Consider the following 22745-nt stretch of genomic DNA (forward strand, 5'->3'; position numbering starts at 1 on the left):
GGGTGGCTCTCTGTGAGTTCAAGGCCAGGCTGATCTGCAGAGTTCCAGGATAGCCAAGTTCACATAGAGAAACCGAGTTTTGAAAAACCAATAAACATATAAAAATAAAATTAAATGTAGGGAGAATCAAAATATAATCAAAATTCAGAGGCCAGTGAATCCATCTGAAGTGTCTCCCTAAGAAATACTACATTTGTAGCTGATTTTTTTTTTTTTTTTTTTTTTTTTTTTTGGTTTTTTGAGACTGGGTTTCTCTGTATAGCCCTGGCTGTCCTGGAGCTCACTTTGTAGACCAGGCTGGCCTCGAACTCAGAAATCTGCCTGCCTCTGCCTCCCGAGTGCTGGGATTAAAGGCGTGCGCCACCACGCCTGGCTTGTAGCTGATTTTGAAGGAAGGAAATAACTTGAGTTGACAGAAGCTGGAGGCATTTTCAAATCAGAGTACTAACAAATCCAGCCCGAACTCTGGTGCAGTGAGGGCAGTGCAGGTGGCCTCAGGTCTGCAAGGACAGAGGAAGACATGGCTGAGTCTTCAGCCATGGTGAGACACCAGCATGAGAGATGGGGTCTTCCAAAAGAGGAAGTGGGAGGCAAGGCAATTGCCAAAGGTCTTCTGGTACCCAGTAACAGTTTTCCATTGGTACCGGCAGCTGGAATACCAGAGGCAGCAGCTCCTGGCCGACCGGCAAGCCTTCCACATGGAGCAGCTGAAGTATGCAGAGATGAGGGCCCGGCAGCAGCACTTCCAGCAGATGCACCAGCAGCAGCAGCAGCAGCCACCAACCTTGCCCCCAGGCTCCCAGCCCATACCTCCCACCGGGGCTGCTGGACCACCTACAGTCCATGGTCTAGCTGTGCCTCCAGCCGCTGTGGCCTCTGCCCCTCCTGGCAGTGGGGCCCCTCCTGGAAGCTTGGGCCCTTCTGAACAGATTGGGCAGGCAGGGACAACTGCAGGGCCACAGCAGCCACAACAAGCTGGAGCCCCTCAGCCTGGGGCAGTCCCACCAGGGGTACCCCCCCCTGGACCCCATGGTGAGTGTGGGTTCCAGGATATGTTTGCTATAGAGCTACAGGCAGATGTTCTGGTTCCTTTGAAGGGAATACCTTGGGTATAAATGTTTGTTGCAGTTCCTACAGGTGAACTCCATTGTATTCTGTCCCCAAACTAGCAGGGATGTGTTCCCAAACACAGATACATGGAACTTTATTCCACGAATCTACAGCTTATTCTAGTGCCAGGAGAAAGGGGATAGCACCAGCAGGTAGCTGTGCAGCTTGTGCGGTGGGTAAGATTCCACCCCCTCACCCTCGTGTTCTCTTTATTTCTAGGCCCCTCACCGTTCCCCAACCAACCAACTCCTCCCTCAATGATGCCAGGGGCAGTGCCAGGCAGCGGGCACCCAGGCGTGGCGGGTAATGCTCCTTTGGGTTTGCCTTTTGGCATGCCGCCTCCTCCTCCTGCTGCTCCATCCGTCATCCCATTCGGTAGTCTAGCTGACTCCATTAGTATTAACCTTCCCCCTCCTCCTAACCTGCATGGGCATCACCACCATCTCCCGTTTGCCCCGGGCACTATCCCCCCACCTAACCTGCCTGTGTCCATGGCGAACCCTCTACATCCTAACCTGCCGGCGACCACCACCATGCCATCTTCCTTGCCTCTCGGGCCGGGGCTCGGATCCGCCGCAGCCCAGAGCCCTGCCATTGTGGCAGCTGTTCAGGGCAACCTCCTGCCCAGTGCCAGCCCACTGCCAGGTGAGAAGGGGCCAGGAGGGGAAAGGGTGAGGGAGAGGGCTCTACATTATGGGAGGGAGTCAAGTAGGGAAAGGGCTAGATCCTAGAATTTCCACAGCCCTGTTCAATGCTGTGATAAAACTAGAGCACAGGAGGAAGGCCTCTTTGGCTGTCCTCCATTTCCCAACTGGGCAGCTGCCACCGCTGGGGTGACAGGGCTTTCACTGGTGGGTCATGGAGGAATCCAGTGGTTCAGAGGACCTCAGCTGTAAACCTGGAGCCTAGCTACCGTCTGCATGGCGATGGCTTTCCTTGAGTGTTCCCACCACATTCAGATACCCTATTTAGACCTTGGGGAGAGGAAGAAGGTTTGGGATATAAGGTTTTTCCAGTGTCAGGCGGAAAAGAGTGTTGAGAAAAAGAAATTACACATAGTGGGTACCTCATTCATCTACCCACCCACTGCATGCCATGCCCAGTTCTGTTTGTGTGTGGAGCCTGGGACTGGATCAATCCCTCTGCGTGCTTCAGCTTATTCATCTTCCTTTTCTCCACAGACCCAGGCACCCCGCTGCCTCCAGACCCCACAGCTCCAAGCCCAGGCACAGTCACCCCTGTGCCACCTCCACAGTGAGGAACCAGCCAGCCATCTCTCCCCCTCACTCCCCATGGAGATCACAGTTCCAGGAACAGCCCTCCCCCACTACTGGGACCCTCCCTCAGCCTGAAGAGTTCATCACTACGTAAGGAAAGCTCCTCCTGCCCCCTCACCACCCCCACCATGCCCAGCAGAGGTGTGCAGTTTTATATCCAATTATTATCCACGGACTTCTGACTAAAAGATGTTTCTAATGCCTGGGAGAGAGAATAGGAGGGAAAGATGTTTATACGAGGTTCTACTAACTGGTTCTGAGGGTCTACCCCTTCAGAATTACTGCATTTTTGAAGTGATAACATGAAAATGAAACCCTTTAAAAGGGAGGTTTTAAAAAAAGACACTTCGGAGCCCACAAAAAAAGAACTTTTTTAATTATTATTATTATTATTTTGAGGGGAAAGGGCAGGTTTTAAGAGGAATTAAATTTCTGGGGCAAGGTGTGAGGTGGAATAGGGCACCGAGCCTGTCTCCCTGAGCCCTTGGCAGTGCTGAGTCAGCTCCCCTCACCCATTCCAGTTTATTCATACAAATCCCTCCTGCTGCTCGTCATGGTTGCTGTTTTAGGCCCAGTTCAGCCAATGACCTTTTCCTCCAGTCAGCTTTGTGTTTGTGTTTAAGTCACCTGCTTACTCGTCAGCGTCTGTGTACTTGTGGGAAATGTAGTTTTCGGGGATTCTGTGGTAGGAAATAGAGGAAGAAGGGGCCTCAGTTGGGCTCTTCTTCCTGCTTTCCTAGTTGTATCTGTGAGTGCCCAACAGGCATCAGAGGGGGAGCTCTAAGAGGATGGGGGGCCTGCAGACCCTCAAGTTTGAAAAGCACTTAAGCACCTACTTTTGACAGTGGGACAGTCTGCTAACTTCTGCCCCCACCAACCAAGCCTGACAGAACCCAGTGATAGCTAGGAGTTCCCCAAATGAGGACAAAGATTTGGGAGCAGTGCAGCGTGCCTCTGCACTCCAGGTCTTCCTCTTCACCCCCTACTTGGAGGCAGACACAATTCCAGGCCGCACCAGAGCCTGGCCCCTCCCACCAGGCGCTTTGCTCCTTCTGTCCCAGCGTCTCCTTCCTCTGCATCTCCACACCTTTCTTCTGTTCAAAGTCTTCTGTAAAATTTTCTTTCCTTCTTTGTTCTTTTCTTTTTCCTTTTTTTTTTATAAATTAATTTGCTTTCAGTTCCATCTTGTGGGTGCCTCTGTGTTCTCTTAGCTGTGGCTGCTAGGCAGGGAGCAGATTGGGCTGGGGCAGCCTTCCTGGAGTCCCTCACTGGACATTCACCAGGGTTGCAGAGGCCCACAGCCATCAGCCTCTTGCCACAAGAGGCCACACAGCAGTCAGGAAGGCAGCAGCGGCAGCAGCAGCAGGAGCAGCAGCTGTCACCTACTCAAGATTGAGCTCCGGGAAGCACATCCCTACAGCGTGGACCTGAATCCTTTTAAACATGGCTGCATTCCTTCCCTTATTAGGGAGGAGGCAGGCCTACACCTACTTCTGTTGCTATTGGCCCCTAGCCCTGCAGCAGACAAGACAGGCTCTGGCAGCACTAATATGTCCTGGCATTTTAGCTTCAGTAAACATTCACAGGCTTTCCCACAAAAGGCGTTCGGTACTTGGGTGAGTGGGGGCCAAGAATTTAACCTGAAAAGGAATAGATACCCCACACACAAACACACATAGCTACCTTGATCCTATAGGGATTTGTGACTTTTCTTCATTTCCCACAGGGGAGCCTTTCATTAATGGTTACTACAAGCACTTGATCCAGTTTTCCCTGGCCCCCAGCTTGAGCTTTGTTTCAGGATAGACAACATCATCACCACCTCACATTTTCCTCCCACCTGCTCAGGAAAGAAAGAAAGAACCAAAAGAGGGCAAAGAGAGCAAATTTTATTTGGTGAAGGCAAACATCATCCAAAAGAAACCAAATGGGCAAGGTGCTGTGACAGGGGAGCCTCTGGAGCCACACAGAAATCACACTGGGCAAGGAACAGACTCGGGATACAGAATGTCCTCAGCCATTCAGCACCATCCGGACAAGCTCTGTGGAGAAGAGAGGCGGAGTCAGCCGAGGAGAGGGCTGGGGAGGGGTACCCATGGGCCAGGAGACCACGAGACCATGAAGGTGGCAGGAGGGAACATGCCCATAGCAACCAACCTTGGGTCAGTTTTCAAAAGAGCCACTCAGAGTGGCCAGTTCTCTCTGTCCCTGGTTCCCCTCCCACTGGCTGTTAGCCCCCACCCCCAATCTAAATAGCAAGAACATAGCAGAGGCAGAAAAGTTCTCAGCTACACCTACAGTTATGGTCAGCCACTGGCAGGAGGAGAGGTCAGCTTTGGGTTAGGGTACCTCCACGCTGTCCAGTAGAGGGATGGAAAAAGGACTTTTGTTTTAGCAGCAGAATGGGGCAGTTAGCTCAACCCTGCCCCCGCCAACTCTAGAATCACCATCAGACCAGCCTTCCCTACAAGCTGGTGAGCGTTCCCAGACACCAGCACCAAGACCCCTGTAAGTCAAATCTCAGAGACCATTCTAGGAGAGGAGGTACCACACCCCCAAACTGCATTCCTCATTGAGGAATTTCTCCCCTCCCAAGCCAGCTCCATGCAGAGTCATGCCAGGAGTAAGGCAGATGGTAGTAGGGTATGGCCAGAGGCTAGAGCACAGGTTGGGAAGGAAAAAAAAACACTAGGGAGATAACTAGAGGAGAGGCTGGGAGGAGCCGTACCCGCCCCATGGGCCCGTCACCCCGACAGGATATGCCTCACAAATGCTGCAGGAAGGAAGAGACATTAATGGTGAAGACAAGACACAGACATGGGGTGAAGGGGTCAGGCAGTGGAACAGACATTCTGTTTACGTCCCATTCCTAGCCCACCCTCCGTCCTCCATCACCCCCCCCTTTACTGCTGTCTCCCCAACAGTTCCCTCCCAGGCTGGACTGAGCCTTGCTTGCCCCTTTGACTCCCGACTCCCTTCTGGAACCAAGTCTAGGAATACAATGCCTCTTTAACATCTCCTGAACGACCATTTCCTCACAGGCCCCAGTTTATGGTCTGCCCCTCACCTTCATAGTTGATGCAACCATTGCTGTCCTCATGCCCCGCCACTAGCATCTCTACTTCTTCCTCTGTCATCTTCTCGCCTGCAGAGGAAGGAACATTCTTAGAACTGAGTGACTGACGGGTGAAATATATCAGGTGGCAGCTCAGCTCCAGAAAGGTCACAGACCCTTACCCAGTGTGACTAGGACATGACGGATTTCAGCACCCATGACGGTGCCATTTCCTTCCTTGTCAAACACACGAAGGCCTTCAACATAATCCTCGTAGGTTCCCTGGTCCTTGTTCTTGGCCACGGTCTGCAGCATGGGCAGGAAGTGCTCAAAGTCCAGCACCTTCACATTCATCTCTGTCATGTGGGAGGTGGAGGTGTCAGACAAGAGAAGTCACACATGTTCTCAGGACATGACGGTAGGGAACACAAGGACGGCCAGAAGAGGGAATCAGAACTGGATGAGACAAAACTTGCTCAAGTTTGGCACCTATGCAGATAAAGGGATGACTTTAGCTGAACAACCATGAACCCACTACATTCTTGAAATGCTCACCATCACTCTTGGGGTTCCCTAGGACCTTGAGCACCTCGGCGTTGGTAGGGTTCTGGCCCAGGGCCCGCATCACATCCCCACACTGGCTGTACAGGATCTTGCCATCACCTGTTCGGTCAAACAGCTGGAAAGCCTCCTTGAATTCTGAGGATTCAGAAGAACGGCAGCACCAGGGATTAGCCCCGTGCTTGCTGCACAGCTCTGCTGCCAATTCAACTTAAGTCATGCTGCAGAAACCAGATATCTTGTCCTCCTCTATACACAAGACTACTCCTAGGGATCTATTTCTATCAACTCAAATGCCCCACATAAAGACAGGCAACCTTCTTTCCCTTACCTTAAGGTGGTAGCCATCTGTTTACACACCCCCTGAGCTGCGGCAGGCTAGGCTCTCCACCACTACTATACAACTCCGCAGGAATCTGCCACCGCCCAGGCTAGGTCCTGCCCATATAAGGAAGTAAGAGCCTGGACTCTAGCCTCCCACTCCCACCCTTCCCCTCCGGGAGACCTTCCAAGAGGTGAAGCCACATCCTTAGCAAACTCTCCAGTGCCCATCTTAACAAAATATCAAGGCACTGCCCTCTACAGTACTCAGAATCCAAGCTTAAGGAGGGGACAGTTATCAGAGGAGAGGCAAAAAAAGAAGCAGCAAACCACAAGCGTAATAGACCCGACACATAACAGGCACTAGTCAAATTGTTTCACACACCCACACCACCTAAAACTCACCCAGCGCTTGGGGCTCAGATCTGGAGTGGAAGGGGAAGGAAGAAAGAATGAGAAAAGAAAATGGAGGATCTAGAGCAGAAGGAAATCCACGGGGCACTCTCCTGGGAGCGCTGGAGGTGACAGGTTGGGATCAGAAGATAGATGCTAAAGGAAGGGGGTCCCTCTCGGTAAGGATGACCTGAGCTGCGGGTCAGAGACTGCCTACCTGCGGTCTGGTCCTCGGTGAAGTCACACTGCTCGGAGAAGAAGGGATTGGTCAGTTACCTGAGGTCCAACCCCGCAAGCTTCTATCCCGGCTTTACAAACTCCTGTTTGAAGCCGAGGATTCGCTTCCCAGGGCAAAGCCCTAGACATTCCAATCCCACAGCCAACCTTCCAAAACCTGGGCGTGCCCACGTCCACTGCTTTCTCTACTCCCACCCGCGGTCCTCTCCTTGCCCCAAATCCCCCTGATCTCCCGATTCCCAGGGCCCACCATCTTGGCTGCTGAGCTCTGCTGGACCTTTTCCGGCAGTAATGGCTCCGACGCCCTACCCAACCCCAGCCTTAGTACGTCCCATGGCGCATGACGTCACCCTCCGCCGTTTCATCCAATAGGCACGCTAGTCTGGGCTCATGCAGATGACATCACTACATTATTAATGAGGTGGGGGGGGGGCGCCCTACCTCGGCTCAGGAATCTAGCAGGGGGGCCTGGGTTGGGACTCTCGGAAACCTTTCTTCCGAGCTGCACCAAGAGCAGAGGATTTGGGCTTTTGCAGAAGAGAGGACTACCCGCTCCCGTCCTTCCTCTTTCTCAAAAGAAAACTGTCGGAAACCGAAGCAGGAACCATGTTTTTATTTCAAAACTGTAAGTGCCCCCTAGTGGCAGGAACGCGCTTCTGGCCGCACAGGAGGTGGGGCAAGTTTCCGTCGCTGCAGGTTCTACGTGGGGTGGGAGTCGGGGCTGGGGTGGGGTGGGGGTGGGAGGGGGTGGGGGGTGGGGAAGGAAATAGTCCAGCCCTGGCGGCTGCGCTACGGACGGGCGCGGAGACGCACTGCCTGCGCTTCTATCTGGTGGATCGAGGACCCTTGCCTCTCAAGCGGATACCAGGGGCTGGCTGGAGGGCCACCTGCGGAGCTCAGAGGCTTAGGATATGCTTCAGGAAGGCTGCACGAAAGGAGACGAGAGGACTTGAGAAACTGACCTTCGGGTAACTGAGGGTACTCCCACCCCCCTCAAGTCTCCTTACTCCCTGGCCATCCTGCCCCCTCACCCTCATAGTTGATGCAGCCGTTGCTGTCCTCGTGGCCTGCCAGAACAGTCTCTACCTCTTCCTCAGTCATCTTCTCTCCTGAACCCAAAAACAGTTAGAGTCCCCCGCCTTCCCTGCCTCACCAGCCCAAGACATTCTCAGGGTGGTTCATCCTCCCACCCTTGCCCTTTTTCATATCAACGGTGCCTTGGAGCAGGTGAAAGCTTTGACTTGACAGCGAAACAAGCTGCCGGGGTTGAGACTTGCATGGAATCAACACAATTGTGGCTTGCAAAGGGGGACATTGCATTCCCTGCCCTTGGCTCATAGCTGGACACTTTAGCCTCTAGGTGATCTGTCTCCACAATGCTGGCCCTCTTGAGTCTCCTGCCCATAACTGCAGGACCATAAACCCATTCTAGGCTCTACTTAGCTCTTCCAGGACCCCCCACTTCTCCACCCCACAGCTCTGGGCCCTGCCTCACCGAGAGTGGTAAGAACATGTCTGAGCTCTGCACCCATGACCTTGCCGTTGCCCTCTTTGTCAAACACACGAAGCCCCTCTAGGTAGTCCTCATATGTGCCTTGGTCCCGGTTCTTGGCCACTGCCTGCAGCATGGGCAGGAACGTCTCAAAGTCTACACGTCGGGACTTCAGCTCTGGCAATTAGATAGAGATGAGAGAGATCAACTGAGGTGTGGGATCCAGTGCAATTAGATAGAGATGAGAGAGATCAACTGAGGTGTGGGATCCAGTGCCATCCAACCCTACTATTGTGACTTTCATCCCTTTCAGCATTCAGGATGTTTCTCTTCCCTGTGTTTGACGTTTTTTGAGTCCTGAGGTCCATCCTAGCGTCCTCTGTCACCTTACCAATATTCTGTCATTGAAAATTGAAACTGTTGCCAGGCCTGGTGGTGCAGTTTTGTAACTACAGCTACCAGGCAAGTTCAAAGCCAGCCAGAACAACTTAAGACTGTCTCAACAGAAAGGAAAAAAAAAAAAAAAGGAAAGGCAGGGATGTAGCCCAGTGGCTGGACACACTCAAAACAGAAAGAGAGAACCACTAAGCCCACACACCTTCAGTCCCAGCATTCAGAGGCAGGGGAAGTCCCTCTTGAGTCTGAGGCCAACCTGGTCTATACAATGAGTTCCAGGCTAAGCAGGGCTATATAGAGACACCCTATGTAGTAGTAATAGTAGTAGTAGTGGTGGTAGTAACAACACTATCTAAACAACAATAATAATAATTAAAATTTAAAAAGAAAAAGAAAACTGGGGATTGGGGCTGCTGGGATAGAACTGTAGGTCCCTGGCCAACCTGAGTAATTTGGTGAGCACCTGTCTCAAAAAGTAAAAAAAAACAGTACCTCTGTAATAAGGGCTTGCCTGGCTTGCCTGAGGCCCTGGATTCAACCCAGCACTACATAAACTGGAGTAATCCCACCACTCTAGTGGGCAGTAGCAAGAGGTGGAGATAGGAGAATCAGAATGTAAGGTCATTCTTGGCTGGGATACTGAAATCCTATCTTGAAAGAAAGAGAGAGAGAGAGAGAAGAAAAAGAGGAAGAAGAGAAAGTTGCTGGCTAGAAATGTAGCTCAATGGCCCAGGCAGAACCCTGTATTCAACGTTCAACACCAAGAAGAAAACAGAAACCCCCACAAAACTCAAGGCTCCTCTCACCCTCGTTTTTGGGGTTCCCCAGGACCTTGAGCACCTCGGCGTTGGTAGGGTTCTGGCCCAGGGCCCTCATCAGGTCCCCACACTGGCTGTACAGGATCTTGCCATCACCTACTCGGTCAAACAGCTCAAAGGCCTCTCTGAATTCTGAGATGTAAGGAGAAGGCAGTGTGACCAAGGATCCCCATCACCAACAGAGAGAGGGAGGTTTGCTTCAGAAATTCATGTGCTAGAGCCAGGCATGGGAGGGAGGAGAACAGGACAAGTGTGGGAGGTTTCAAGGTCAGGACTGTCGTTAGAACAGAGAATCTGACCAGGAGTTTGGGGTTTGACAATGGGGCTTAGGAAATGGGCTTCTCCTCACCCTCCAGCTGGTCCTTGTTAAACTCGATCTGTAGGGGACAAAAAGGGCAGGTGAGGAGATGACAGGGCTTATTCAGTCCCTCTCTATCACAACCAACTGGCAGCCACTTCTGGGGAGGGACCCAAAGGGATGAAGGCGGGGAGCCGGGCCACTTCAGTCCTGTCCCCAGCTCTGGGCCTTGGGAGAATCCCAAGAGGAATTACAGGGGGAGGGTTTCTTGGGAACAGGGTTAATCCCATGCCACCTGTTCCCTTCCCTCCTGCTACCCCGAGTCCTGCATCCCTCACATAACTGGGGGCTGAACAAAGGCTAAATTTACCCCTGCCCCCAGCTGTGATTGTCTAACAAGCCTGCCCTCTTCAGTCTCCCCTCCTGGGGTTCAGAGATGTAGCCTTCTGAGTTGAACAGAAGAGCCAGAGGCAGACAGCACCCCTCTCCCTTCACTTCGGAAACTGGCCTGACCTGGGAGCCCCAACCTCATTCCAGCGTTCATTCATTCCCTATCCTTTCCACATATTCCCGGATACCCAAGGCTGCACCGCATCTCTGAACTATCCCTTCCAGATTCACACTTCCCCAGGACTCACCACCACTTTGGAGAGATCAACAGGGGGCTCCTGGGATTTTGCAGGTGCCTGGGGGGCAGCCGGCTCAGCCTTGGCCTTGGCTAGAGGGGTCCCTGGTGTAGACTTGGCAGCAGGCTTAGAGATGGAGGGCCCTGCTGGTTTCTTCACGGGAGCATCCTTCTTGGGAGGCATGATGTCAGGTGGCCAAAGAACAATGTGCTGATGGGGGCACCCATCTCTGTTTAAATAGGCAGGGAGTCTGGGATGTCAAGGGGCGGGGGCAGCAGCAGGGACAGGGAGCCAGTTGGCAAGGGTGAGGGGGAAGAGACTTATGCCTGTCTGCCCTCACTCCCCTGGCCTCCTATGGTTCAGGACTCCTGCCCCCAAAGTTTTCTTCCCTCTGATACCACTCTCCTACAGCTGAATAGAATGTTTTCTTTAAGGGTACAGAGAAGAAACACGAGACCTGTCAGAATAGGGATTGTTAACCTCCAGGGTGAAGATAGGATGTTTGCCAGTGATTCTGAGATAGGAGCTAAGGGGAGAAAGAAGAAAACTAAAGTAGAAAAACAAACAAAAACTTGCATTAGTTTTAGACCGTGGGAAAGCCCAAGCAAAGCAAGGGCTTGGGGTGGAGTCGGGGTAGAGGGGTGGGGGGCTGGTATCAGGTGGGAAGTTTTAAAATCTGTTCTGGAAACAGTAAAAGGTGAGAGGAGGCCTTTGCACTCCCTTCTGTCTTTTCCCGTATCCTTAGAACTTGTAATCCCTGGGCCCCCACCTACCCCCAACCTTAAACTATGCACAGTAACTCGAGCGTGTTATTACCCACTGACTTCTATACCTAATGTTGGTTTAGGGGTTCCAGTGTAGGCAAGGCTTAACATCTGTCACACATAATTCCAAAGAAGGAACATTTTTCAACAAGACAATGTTATTCAAATCAAACAAAAGGCTATAATGCCTAGTGAGCATGGAGGGAACACACACACACACACACACATGGAGGGGGCCCTGGGAGACAAAGAGCCCCCTAATAACCCAAAAGGTTACAGGACCTCCAAAGGAGTTCATAGGTATCCACACGGACACACCATTGGTCAGGATCACATCAAAAACCTTAGCTGAGCTTTGAGTCACAAACCTTGCTGGAAGCGCTGATGAAGGGAAAAGATGATGTTTGGGAGCTAGGAGGTTCTGGCTACTCTGTTCTTGGATAAAGAAGAATTACATGGCATTCTGAGAGACTGGTCATTCCACTTAGGCCCTGGAGTTCGCAGAGTAGCAGTGGGTCTCCCATTTGCAAAAGGGCGTCAGAATCTTTTTACTGCAAATTGTCCCATTTTTGGAAAATAAAGAATCCTTCCTAAACAAAACGCCCGTTTCCCTCACTTTCACTCACTCCTAAGCCCTAGAGAGGAAAAAGACCCTCCCAGCCCCTCAAAACTCACCTTGCCGGGTCCGAGGAAGGGGCAGGTGGGGGGCGGGACTCAGGGCAGCTCCTGTCCCTGAAGGGTTAAGTGCGGCTGCCGCAGAGCATGCTGGGAGTCGTAGTCCGCGAGCACCCGCAGGCTCACAGGAAACCTTTTCCCAGCCGTGAGAGTTGGTGGTGACTTCCGGCCCCTGGTGACAGTTGGTGACTCAGGTCCTGAGGCGTGCGCCGGTTCCGGAATTGAAAGGGCCTGAGCTGTCCCCACCCATGACCCTGCGGCTGCAGACCCACAGACGCCCGCAAGGCTAGGGGCGGGGCCGGCCCGGGCGGTGGGAGGGGCCGGGCGGTGGGCGGGGCGGCAGCGGGGGCTTCCTCAGGCTGTTAGCTGCGGAATGGTGTAACTTGGCAGAGTTTTGCGTTTTATTTATTTATTTATTTATTTATTTATTTATTTATTTATTTATTTCACATTTGATAGTGGTCGAAAGACTGACTGAAGTAGATGTTAAGATTTACAATTTAGCCTGGCCATCTGCTTCCACTCTCCTCCTTGTGGAGGCGTCTGCTGAGGCCGCCAATGCACCGCGGTCTCCCCCCCCCGAGATACCCAACAAATGCAACGCTGGGCTCTGCAGTCCTTCTTTACCTTTCCGACACCATTGCCCAGCCTGAGTATTTGCACTTTCTCCCTGGAGTTTAGCAAATGTCTGAGTGCAGAGAGGGAACCGGCCCACCGTCCCGAAACAGACGAATAAATAACTCTGGCGGCGCGCCTCATACTAGAGCTTGTGCAAGCAAGTGGACCAGAAATAGCTCAGGGTAGAAGACTCCCAGCGGCGCCATAGGAAGAATGAGGCACAAGCCAATTTTGTACCCTGAAACGGACATTCCCCGGCTGGAAAAAGCTTGAGTAAAAAGGTCTGTACGGGTGCAAGGGATGTAGCACAGTTGGTTGCACAAAGCTCTGGGTCCCAGCACTCAGGAGGTGGAGACAGGAAGAATCAGATGTCTTTGGGACGTAGGGACTTCGGGCCAGCCTGAGCTACATAAGATCCAGTTTCAGAGCAGAAAGGGAAGGGACGCCTGAGAGCTTGTCTTAAACTAGAAAGCAAGAACAAGAAAGCAGTCTTGGTGATAACACAAATGTAATCCCAAGTCGGGGGGTGAGGGGGGGGGGGGGACAAACGAGCCTGGGCTATACAGTGAGACTCAAAACAACAGTGAATAAGGGCTGAAGTTAGAGCTGGCTGGCAGAACAATTGTCTACAACCGTTCAGGTTCTGGGTTCAGTCTCCATCACCATTAAAAAGGATTCCCACCCCCCCTGGTTTGTTTGTTTGTTTGTTTGTTTTGTTTTTTGTTTTTTTGGTTTTTTGAGACAGGGTTTCTCTGTATAGCCATGGCTGTCCTGGAACTCACTTTGTAGACCAGGCTGGCCTCGAACTCAGAAATCCACCTGCCTCTGCCTCCCGAGTGCTGGGATTAAAGGTATGTGCCACCATGCCTGGCTGTGTTTTATCTTAATAGATATGTGGTCCGGTGTGACTTTTTTGTTTACGTTTTTCAATGGCCTCAGTCTGCTGCTGCACTGGCTAGCCTGCCCTGCCTCCCTGTTACTCTGTGTTCTAAGGTTCTTGGGGTCTAACCCAGAGCTTTCTGCATGCCAGGCAAGCGCTCTACCCTCGTAGCCCTGAAAGGAAAGAAGTGGTGATAATCACACAGCAGTGTATCACTTCAGAAACTTGAATAATTGTGGGTTCACCCTATACAACTAGATTTTGTGTTTGTTTTATTTTTATTTTGAGACAAGGTTTCTCTGCATAGGCTTGGCTGTTGACTTTTGTCTTTTTTATCTATTTTATTGAGAGTTCTTATACTATTCTCTCCCTTCTAACCCTCCCCCCCGCCCCAATACAACATGAGGTAGGAGAGAAAGGCTACAGAGGAAAGAGGACGAAGACCTCCACAGGCTTCTTCCTTGGTTAGGTTGTGGTGTTCCCAGGGGCAAGTCAGCATCCCAGCAACAGCAAGGGGAGCAGCTGCCGTAGGCCTTCTAGGGGCCCTTGTATTAATATCCTCTCCAGAGTCTCTAGAATTAAACTATCTGCAGATGGCAAAACCATGCCCCTCTTGGAGCACAAGACAATCATAGTGGCTGAGGACAAACTGAAGAAGCCCCATATCCCACACTTGGGCTTAAAACAAAAGCACATAACATGAGGGGGTTTTAAAGAAACCAGAACTCTCAGTACACCCACCTGTCCTGGGCTCGCTCTGTAGACCAGGCTGGCCTCAAATTCCCTCAGAGAACCAGGCCAGCCACAAACTTAGAGACCTGCCTGCCTCTGCCTCCCGAGTGTGGGGATTAAAGGCGTGCGCCACCACTGCCCAGCTGGACATTAACTTTCTTTTTCTTTTTTTTTCTTAAGATTTATTTATTTATTTATTATATGTGAGTACACTGTCACTGTCTTCAGACACTCCAGAAGAGGGAGTCAGATCCCATTACAGATGGTTGTGAGCCACCATATGGTTGCTGGGATTTGAACTCAGGACCTTTGGAAGAGCAGTCAGTGCCCTTAACCACTGAGCCATCTCAGCAGCTCGGACATTAACTTTCTAAGTCAACAGAAAAAAAAAAATTGATAGCAAAGATAAGTGTGCTGGCCAGGCTTTTTTTTTTTTAATTCTTTCATATACTATATCTCAGCCTCAGTTTCCCCTCTCTCCCCTTCCCCTGTCCCTCCCCCACCACCTCCCCTCTCCCCCAGATTTACTCCCCTCCAGCTTCCCTCAGAAAAGAGCAGGCCTCCCAGGGACATCGATCAAATACGGCATATTTAAATAGGCACATCCATCGCACCACATCAAGGTTGGACGAGGCAATTCAGTAAGGGAAATGGTCCCATAAGCAGGCAAAAGAATCGGGGACAGCCCCCACTCCCATGGTTAGGATTCCCACAGAACCACCAAGCTACTCAGACATAACACAGAAGCTCTGGCTAGTTTTTATGTCAACTTGACAGGAGCCAGAGTCATCTGAAAGGAGGGAACTGCAACTGAGAAAATGCCTGTCATAAGGTAAGTAGGCAAGCCTGTAGGATATTTTCTTTGTTTTTTTTTTTTATTAATGTATTCACTTTACATCCCAATATCCGCCCCTCCCCCACATCCCCTGGATATTTTCTTAATTAGTGATTGATGGGGAAGGGCCCAGCCATTGTGGGTGGTGCCATCCCAGGGCTGGTGGTCCTGGGTTTTATAAGAAAGCAGGCTTGAGCGAGCCAGTAACCACACCACTCCATGACCCTGCATCAACTCCTGCCTCCAGGTTTCTGCCCTAACTTCCTTGCTGGACTGACAGAACCTGGAAAGGTAAACAGAACAAACCCTTTTCTGAGTTGCTTTTCCTTATGGTGTTTCATACAGTAGTAAAAAAAAAAAAACCTAAGACAGGAGTTGTTACCGGGACCGGGGGCTGTGGCTGTGACAGAGATGCCTGGCCATACGTGTTTACTGTTCGATGTTTGAGGGTTGTGGCATTTGAGCTCTGGGCTGGGAAAGCACTGAGTGCTCAGAGCACAGTGAGATGCTCTGTGGGAGCTTGGAAGATACAAATGTCCAAAGCAGTGCAGAACACAGAGGCCTGGCCTGTGGCGTTTCAGAGGGAAACCAAAGACTCTACCTGGCCTTCTGTGTGGGAATCTGGTGTATGGTCAGCTGGAGCTGAAAAATCAGCCATGACTAACAAAAGACCAGAACCACTGAAGTAAAACTTTTGCTTTTTCCGGGGAAACCAGATGCTGATCAGCTGGGCTGAAGAATCAGCTGTGATTCACTGAAGTCAAATCTCCTGGGAAGTGTTTCCTCAGAAGCCGTGCTCCAGAGGTGGCCAAGGTTGAACCTCATGCCGGCAGCCGAACTTGGTTGCGTAAGAGTGACCCAGCTGATAACTGCTTTAAAGGTATAAAGGGATCATGGACAGCAGCTGAGGCTTGACCCTGTGTGGCAGGCCTGGAGTCCCTGAAAAGAGCCCAGGAGAGGTTAAAGGTGAAAGTGCAGCCCAGCTCCTGTAGAAGAGTCCAGCATTTTGGAGATGCCAGTACCAGGGGACAACCTCCAAGAACAGCAGCAGGTGTGGAGTGGAGCCAGCCTGAGCCTAGAAGACATGTTCTGTGTGCTACAGAGGACAGAGCCAGAGAAGTGACCAGGCCCTTTGGAGGAGCTCAGAAGATCAGGAGAGACGTCCAGACATTGGAGGCTGAGTCATTTACTGTTGGAACTTGGTTTTGCTTTGCTCAGGCTATCTGTGGGCTGGTTCTTCTCTCTTGAGGTAATAAAGTAACTTATATTTTATTTTACAGGAGCAAATTTGAATATTTTAAAGAGACTTTGGACTTTTACTATTTGAATTTTATTTATTTATTTCATGTATGTGAGTACACTGTCGCTATCTTCAGACACACCAGAAGAGGACATCGGATCCTCATTACAGATGGTTGTGAGCCACCATGTGGTTGCTGGGAATTGAACTCAGGACCTCTGGAAGAGCAGTCAGTGCTCTTAACCACTGAGCCATCTCTCCAGCCCCACTATTTGAATTTTTTAAAGATTTATTTATTTTTATGTGCACTCGTGTTTTTCCTGCATGTATGTCTGTGTGGTGGGGCCAGATCCCCTTGAACTGAGTTTCAGACAGTACTGAGCTGCCGTGTCAGTGCTGGGAATTGAACCCAGGTCCTCTGGAAGGACATCCAGTGCTCTTAACCACAGAGCCTTCTCTCTAGCCCTACTGTTTACATTTTTAAATTCTATGGGACGTTTAAATTTGGGGATGTTTTAGACTGTGGTGTCAATATTAATGTGTGATCTTGGGAGTGAACAGAAAGGAAAGGTTATGGCTTAATACTGAAGCGATGTGTCTGTGTGTCAAGCTGACAAGGGGTCAGTTATTCTTGGTAGCCTGATGTCACCTTGATACACAGGCTAGAGTCATCTGAGAGATGGGAACCTCAATTGAGAGGAATGAGATCAGGTTGAAGGGCGTTTCCTTCACTAGCGGTTGAAGGTGTAGCCATCCCTGGGCTGATGGTCCTGGGTTCTGTAAGAAAGCAGACTGAGCAAGCCAGTGAGCAGCGCTCTCCATGGCCTCTGCCTCCTCCTGCTCCTGCCTCCAGGTTCCTGCCCTGCTGGCGTCCCTGTCGTGACTTCCCTCAGTGACGGACTGTTACCTGGAAGTATAAGCAACATAAACCTTTTCCTTCCCGACTTGATGTCGGGCATGGTGTTTTGTCACATCAATAAAAATCCCAGGACAACAACTAACCCACAATAAAAAGGAGGATAATGAAGAGGCCTTATACACAACTTACAAAGCCTTTCTTAGGCCATTTTTATAGACTGGTGTGAGGCATGGGGTATAAATAGAAAAGTTGGTTTTAACAAGTAAAGCTGGTTTCCTATTGCAGTTAACTAAGGCGGAGGTCACAGACTTTGCTGTTGTTTTAAAATCTCCTAGGAACTTCTTATAACAACAAACTTGTAGATTGCTCCTCTGTCTGTGTTAGGGCCTGGAAATCTTGTTTCACATAGATAATGTAATCTAAGCTTTAATAACAGTCATCATTTCAAAAGATACTTTGTGTGTGTGTGTGTGTGTGTGTGTGTGTGTGTGTGTGTGTGTGTGTGTGTAGGTGAACAGGTGCTAAGGCTGAAGGTCAGCTTGTGAGAATTGGTTCGTTGTTTCTACCTGGTGGACTCTGAGTGTCAACCTCAGGTTGTTATGGTCGGTGGCAAGTGGCTGTAACCGATGGGCTGTTTTGCCCACCCACCTCTTCTCATTCCCCTTACATCATCTCCTGTTTAAAATTCATCCATATTTGGAATTTGGCCTGCAAGTATTTTATTTTTGTTTGTTCTCAGACAGGGCAGGCCTGGAACTGGTTATGTACCTGAGGGTGACCTTGAACTTCTGGTCCTTAGGCCTTCGCCTCCCGTATGCTAAGATCTCAGTATTTGCCACCGTACCAGGCTGCCCTGGAACTCACTATGCAGCCCACTCTGTCCTCAAACTGCGACGACCCTTCTGCCTTAGCCTCCCCGAGTGTCGGGATCACAGACAGGAGCCACAACAGGAGCTGTGAGCCCAACTTGCCAGTCAGCTTTCATGTGCTTAGATAACGATCAGAGGCAGCTTTTGCCCAGCATCCTGGCACATTGTGGCTTCCAGTAGCCCACAGAGGGGGCACAGCTTCAGCTTCAAACACTTACTTCCTGTTCTGGCCGAATTCTGTTCAGCCACGCCCGATGGCTTGCAGATCTTCAAAGATATCCTGTCTCTCTGGTTCTTAGCTTGTTCCCTTTGACTTGTATACTCTCTTCCAAGACACAAACATACACACACACACATTCATGCACACAACAAACCCACATGCACACACACACCTACACACTATCCTGCACCAAGCATAGCCAGGTCACCTGGTCCATACGAGGTCCTGAAATATTTATAGAATGAATGGACAGATATGACACAACAGCTGGTGTCATCCAGGAAGGACCCTGGGGCCTAAGGGGTTGGGGCAATATATTACTGCTTTTACATTTTCACCCTGAAATGGGTGAGGTGATCTGACTTGATAAAGGAGGTAGGAGAGAACTCTAGGGAGTAGCAAAGACTTGAAATACATGCAGTGAAAGAAGGGAGAAGGGTCATTGGGCTCCAGCCAATTCACAAACTCTTTTTTAAAAATTAGGTTTTGAGACACAGTCTCACTATGTAGCCTTGGCTGACCTGGGAGCTCCTCAGAGCTCCTCCTCCTCCTGAGGCAAATCTCTGTGAGTTGGAGGTCAGCCAGGGCAACCAAGTGAGACCCTGTTTTTAAAAACAACCGCCGATCGTGGTAGTGCATGCCTTTAATCCCAGCACTTGGGAGGCAGAAATCAGAGGATTTCTGAGTTCGAGGCCAGCCTGGTCTACAAAGTGAGTTCCAGGACAGCCAGGGCTATACAGAGAAACACTGTCTCGAAAAACCCAAATAAATAAATAAATAAATAAATAAATAAATAAATAAATAAAAACAACCCTCCCCCCCCAACCTGTAATTTTATTGTTTGTATGTGGGCATGATGTATTCGTGGGCTTGATGTGTATGCGTGGGCGTGGTGTATGTGGGCATGTGTGCCAAAGCACATGGATCAGGTCACAGTTTCTTTATATGAATCTAGGGCTCAATCTCAGGTCATCGAGACTGTGGCATGTGCTTTATCCACTGACTATCTTGTCCTACCTGTGTGCCTGGTACCCACAGAGTCCAAAAGAGAGCGTCAGATCCCCTGGGACTGGAGTTACAGATGGCTGTGAGCTGAGCCGCCACCACAAGGGCTGGGACTCCAGCCCATATGTACTTTGTAGTGGTCGCTGTTGTTCATTTTTTAGGTTTATTTTATGTGTATGGGCTTTCTGCCTGCATATATGTATTCGTACCACGTACATACCTGCTTAGTGTCCAAAGAGGCCAGCAGAGGGCATCGGCTCCCCCTGGAACTATAGTTAGACTGTTGTGCCAGCGGGTAGGTGCTGGGAACCAAGCCTGGGAACCAAGCCGCTCTATGCAAGAGCAGTAAGTACTTTATTTTAAAACAAGGTCTCGCCGGGCGTGGTGGCGCATGCCTTTAATCCCAGCACGCGGGAGGCAGAGGCAGGCGGATTTCTGAGTTCAAGGCCAACCTGGTCTACAGAGTGAGTTCCAGGATAGCCAGGGCTACACAGAGAAACCCTGTCTCGAAAAACCAAAAACAAACAAACAAACAAACAAACAAGGTCTCGAGGCATAGCCTTGGTTGGCCTGGAACTCTCTATGTAAATCAGACTGGCCTGGAACTCTCACAGATCTTCCTGCCTCCACCTCCAGAGTGCTGGGATTTAAAGTGCACCACTCTTAGGCCCACCTAACTTTAACTGCTTTTTCTTCTGATGTTCTGGTTCTCAACTGACTTTCTTTGATATCTTGTTAACTATAACTCGGTCAGAATCATCCCGGGTTGGAAAGGTGGCGGGCGAAGCATGTTAACCCCTCAGAGGTAGTGCACTTCCACCAGGAATGCTGGAGGGTTCTGTAGGTAGGGAAAAGGCTGGGCAGGTGACTGAATTGCCACACCCTCTTCACGACTGCACATAGTTTGGTTCAATAAAGCTATATTCCAAGAGGGGAGTAGCCTATCTGTCACTGTCAAAAGTAAACTGTTTGTAGGCGAGCTAGGGTAGTCATCCAGTGGTAGAACATTTGTCTGGCCCTGGGTTTGTACCCTAACACTACACATATAAGAGGAAAAGCTACAGAGCATGGGGACACATGCTTGTAAACCCAGAACTGTGCAGGCAGAGGCAGGGGGGCTGTCAGAAGTCTAAGGTAAACCTGGCCTATGTGGCAAGACGTCTCAAAACAGGCTGGGGAGATGGCTTAGTATACAAACATAAGAACCTGAGTTTGGGCCAGCATTTAGGAGGCAAAGGCAGGCAGATCTCAGTGAGTTCAAGGCCAGCCTGGTCTACATAGCAAGTGCCAGGCCAGCCAAGGATTGGTAGTAAGATCCTGTCTCCAAAAGCAAGGGTGAGGCCCCAGGATGTGTCAGTATGCAAAGACCGATGACCTTCATCTCTGGACCCGCAGGACAGAGGAGGAAAACCACGTCCTCCAAGTTGTCCTCTGACCTTCACACACACACATACACACACAGCCTCGAGAGTGCTTACATGCACGTGCACACACACGCACGCACGCACACACACACACTCACAGACACTAGATAATTGCAATGAAAAGTAAGGGCAGACAGTTCCTGAGGAACAATACTTGAGGTGACCTTTGGCCTCCACACACGTGCATGCAAGGTCCACCTGCAACCACACATGCCTACACATGAATGCACACATATACCATAGACACAAGAGTTAAAGCATTAAACCACAAGTCAGGACCAATGGCATAGGCCGGTAGTCCCAGCTACCTGGGAGGCTGAGGAAGGATCACAAGAACAAGGCCAGTCTGGGCTACAGAGTAAGTTCAAATCCAGCTTAGGAAACTTGACGAGACCCTCTTCTCCTTTTTTCTTTTTCCTTTTTTTCTTTCTTTCTTCCTTCCTTTCTTTCTTTCTTTCTTTCTTTCTTTCTTTCTTTCTTTCTTTCTCTCTTTTTGTTTTTTGAGACTCCTTTCTCAAAATTAAGAGAACTAGGGATATAACTCAATGATATAGCACTTGGCTAGCTAGCATGCATGAGACCCAGGGTACAGAAAAAAAAAAAAAGAACCTTGAACCCCTAAAAGTTTTGCTAAATAACAACTATATTTAATTCCGTGACAGATGATTCCTTCACATTCTTTTGTTTGTTTGTTTTTTGAGACAGGGTTTCTCTGTGTAGCCCTGGCTGTCCTGGAACTCACTTTGTAGACCAGGCTGGCCTCGAACTCAGAAATCCGCCTGCCTCTGCCTCCCAAGTGCTGGGATTTAAGGCGTGTACCAGCACTGCCCAGCCCTTCACATTCTTTTAAAAACAAAAACAGTAATTTTTTTAAGAACTGTTTTATGTGCATGACTGGTTTGCTGTATGTGTGTGTACATATAACACGCATGCCTGCAGGGTCTCCTGGAACGGAGGCTACAGACAGTTGTGAGCTATCCTGTGGGTGCTGGGTCTCAACCCGAGTCCTCTGCTAAAGCAATGCATGCTTTTAACCGCTGAGCCAACTCTCCAGCCCCTCGTTTTAAAAGTTCCATCTGTTTAAGGAGAACTGAGTGCTGCAGTGGCGGCGTCTCATAGCTGGTAAGCCGGTATTCCTCCCTTTTGCAGCCTGACTCGGAAAGCTTGGGCCAGAGGAAGAGCCTTTGCAGAGCAGAAGCTGTGCCAAGTCTTCTGGTTTTCTGGAAATGTAATTGCTTAAAGTGGTCAAGTAGGCCAAGAGTGTCTTTTGAAATCATATGTAACAAAAACAAAACCCCCGGCTATATCTTCTCAAGCCTGCTAAAACAGCAGGCCTCAGGCTGTGTATGCCCTGCGTCTCATAATTATAGAAGAGACTTTAAAGTTTCAAGTGTCTCCACTCCATCTTCAACGTTTCTCCTCCTCAGAGATGCTGGAATGAAATTGAAGGCGGTGGGACACTCGTGTAATCCCAACACTAAGGGAGGTTGCCACACATTCTGGGCCATGGACTAATTATACAGCAAGAGCCTGCCTAAAAAAACGTCTAAAGAGTTCTGGTAAGAGGGGTCTGGACCTATTGATGGATGTAGCCAAGTGCACATGAGTGCCTAAAACTGTACCAGTTAGGTTCATACAGTGTAGTTACAGTGTAGTGTTTAGACTTTTTTTTTCTTTCTTTCTTTTTTTAATGGTTTTTTGAGACAGGGTTTCTCTGTGTAGCCCTGGCTGTCCTGGGATTTTTTTTTTTTTTTTTTAAAGCTGAGCATGGTGACTCTTGCTTATAATTTCAGCTCTCCAAAAGGAAGCTGCAGCAGGATTGACTTTAACTTGAGGCTAGCCCGGGCTACAGTGTGTGGCTCTGTGTTAAAGACCAAAACAAAACAAGCCAGCTGTAGTACCACAAACCTGTGGTCATCCTAACTACACTTGGAATTAAAGGCGGCCAGCCTGCGCTACACATGAAGGTTAAAAAAGGCCAGCCTGTGCTACATGAAACCTTGTCACATGAGTGAGACGATTCTCCTCCTGCAAGGCGGG

The 22745-nt window shown here is 50.0% G+C and overlaps 3 protein-coding genes and 1 long non-coding RNA gene across 18 annotated transcripts in view; 2 read left to right on the forward strand and 2 right to left on the reverse strand.

The window, feature by feature from the left end:
• Smarcc2 (SWI/SNF related, matrix associated, actin dependent regulator of chromatin, subfamily c, member 2) overlaps positions 1-3987 on the forward strand; it is a 31410-nt gene extending 27423 nt beyond the window's left edge. For 2 of the 9 annotated variants that reach the window (XM_006514023.4, XM_006514024.4), the window contains exons 27-30: positions 651-1032; positions 1330-1413; positions 1690-1755; positions 2292-3979. In XM_006514023.4, coding sequence (XP_006514086.1) covers positions 651-1032; positions 1330-1413; positions 1690-1755; positions 2292-2368 — 609 coding nt within the window. In that variant the 3' untranslated portion in view covers positions 2369-3979. Of the gene's footprint in view, positions 1-650; positions 1033-1329; positions 1756-2291 lie in introns of all 9 variants that reach the window. The other 7 variants (XM_006514021.4, XM_006514022.4, NM_001114096.1 and 4 more) reach the window with 5 other exon arrangements.
• Positions 3988-4254: 267 nt separating this feature from the next.
• Myl6 (myosin, light polypeptide 6, alkali, smooth muscle and non-muscle) lies at positions 4255-7282 on the reverse strand. 6 transcript variants are annotated; one of them, XM_030244939.1, is made up of 8 exons: positions 6935-6959; positions 6730-6749; positions 6335-6441; positions 5998-6141; positions 5625-5798; positions 5455-5532; positions 5116-5160; positions 4257-4429 (listed from the first exon to the last, which is right to left on the reverse strand). In XM_030244939.1, the coding sequence occupies exons 4-7, from the start codon at positions 6065-6067 to the stop codon at positions 5132-5134; spliced, it is 351 nt and encodes a 116-aa protein (XP_030100799.1). In that variant the 5' UTR covers positions 6068-6141; positions 6335-6441; positions 6730-6749; positions 6935-6959; the 3' UTR covers positions 4257-4429; positions 5116-5131. The 6 variants fall into 6 exon arrangements, with proteins under 6 accessions (NP_001304146.1, NP_001304147.1, NP_034990.1 ...); NM_001317217.1 differs by lacking the exons at positions 5116-5160; positions 6335-6441; positions 6730-6749 and adding exons at positions 4686-4743; positions 7205-7282 and having other exon boundaries at positions 4255-4429; positions 6935-6962; NM_001317218.1 differs by lacking the exons at positions 6335-6441; positions 6730-6749 and adding an exon at positions 7205-7282 and having other exon boundaries at positions 4255-4429; positions 6935-6962.
• A 270-nt stretch (positions 7283-7552) lies between these two features.
• Myl6b (myosin, light polypeptide 6B) lies at positions 7553-12081 on the reverse strand. Its single transcript, NM_172259.1, has 7 exons — positions 12024-12081; positions 10597-10813; positions 10010-10037; positions 9649-9792; positions 8450-8623; positions 7986-8063; positions 7553-7879 (listed from the first exon to the last, which is right to left on the reverse strand). Exons 2-7 carry the CDS (start codon positions 10765-10767, stop codon positions 7851-7853), a joined length of 624 nt encoding a protein of 207 aa, NP_758463.1. The 5' UTR covers positions 10768-10813; positions 12024-12081; the 3' UTR covers positions 7553-7850.
• Positions 12082-12642: 561 nt separating this feature from the next.
• On the forward strand, positions 12643-17638 carry A430046D13Rik (Riken cDNA A430046D13 gene). 2 transcript variants are annotated; one of them, NR_131150.1, is made up of 3 exons: positions 12643-12922; positions 15031-15085; positions 15805-17638. It is a non-coding gene; the product is annotated as a Riken cDNA A430046D13 gene (long non-coding RNA). The 2 variants fall into 2 exon arrangements; NR_131151.1 differs by lacking the exon at positions 15031-15085.
• The last annotated feature ends 5107 nt before the right edge of the window (positions 17639-22745 follow it).

This window comes from Mus musculus, chromosome 10 (genome assembly GCF_000001635.26).
Source record: "Mus musculus strain C57BL/6J chromosome 10, GRCm38.p6 C57BL/6J".
Classification (NCBI taxonomy): Eukaryota; Metazoa; Chordata; class Mammalia; order Rodentia; family Muridae; genus Mus; species Mus musculus.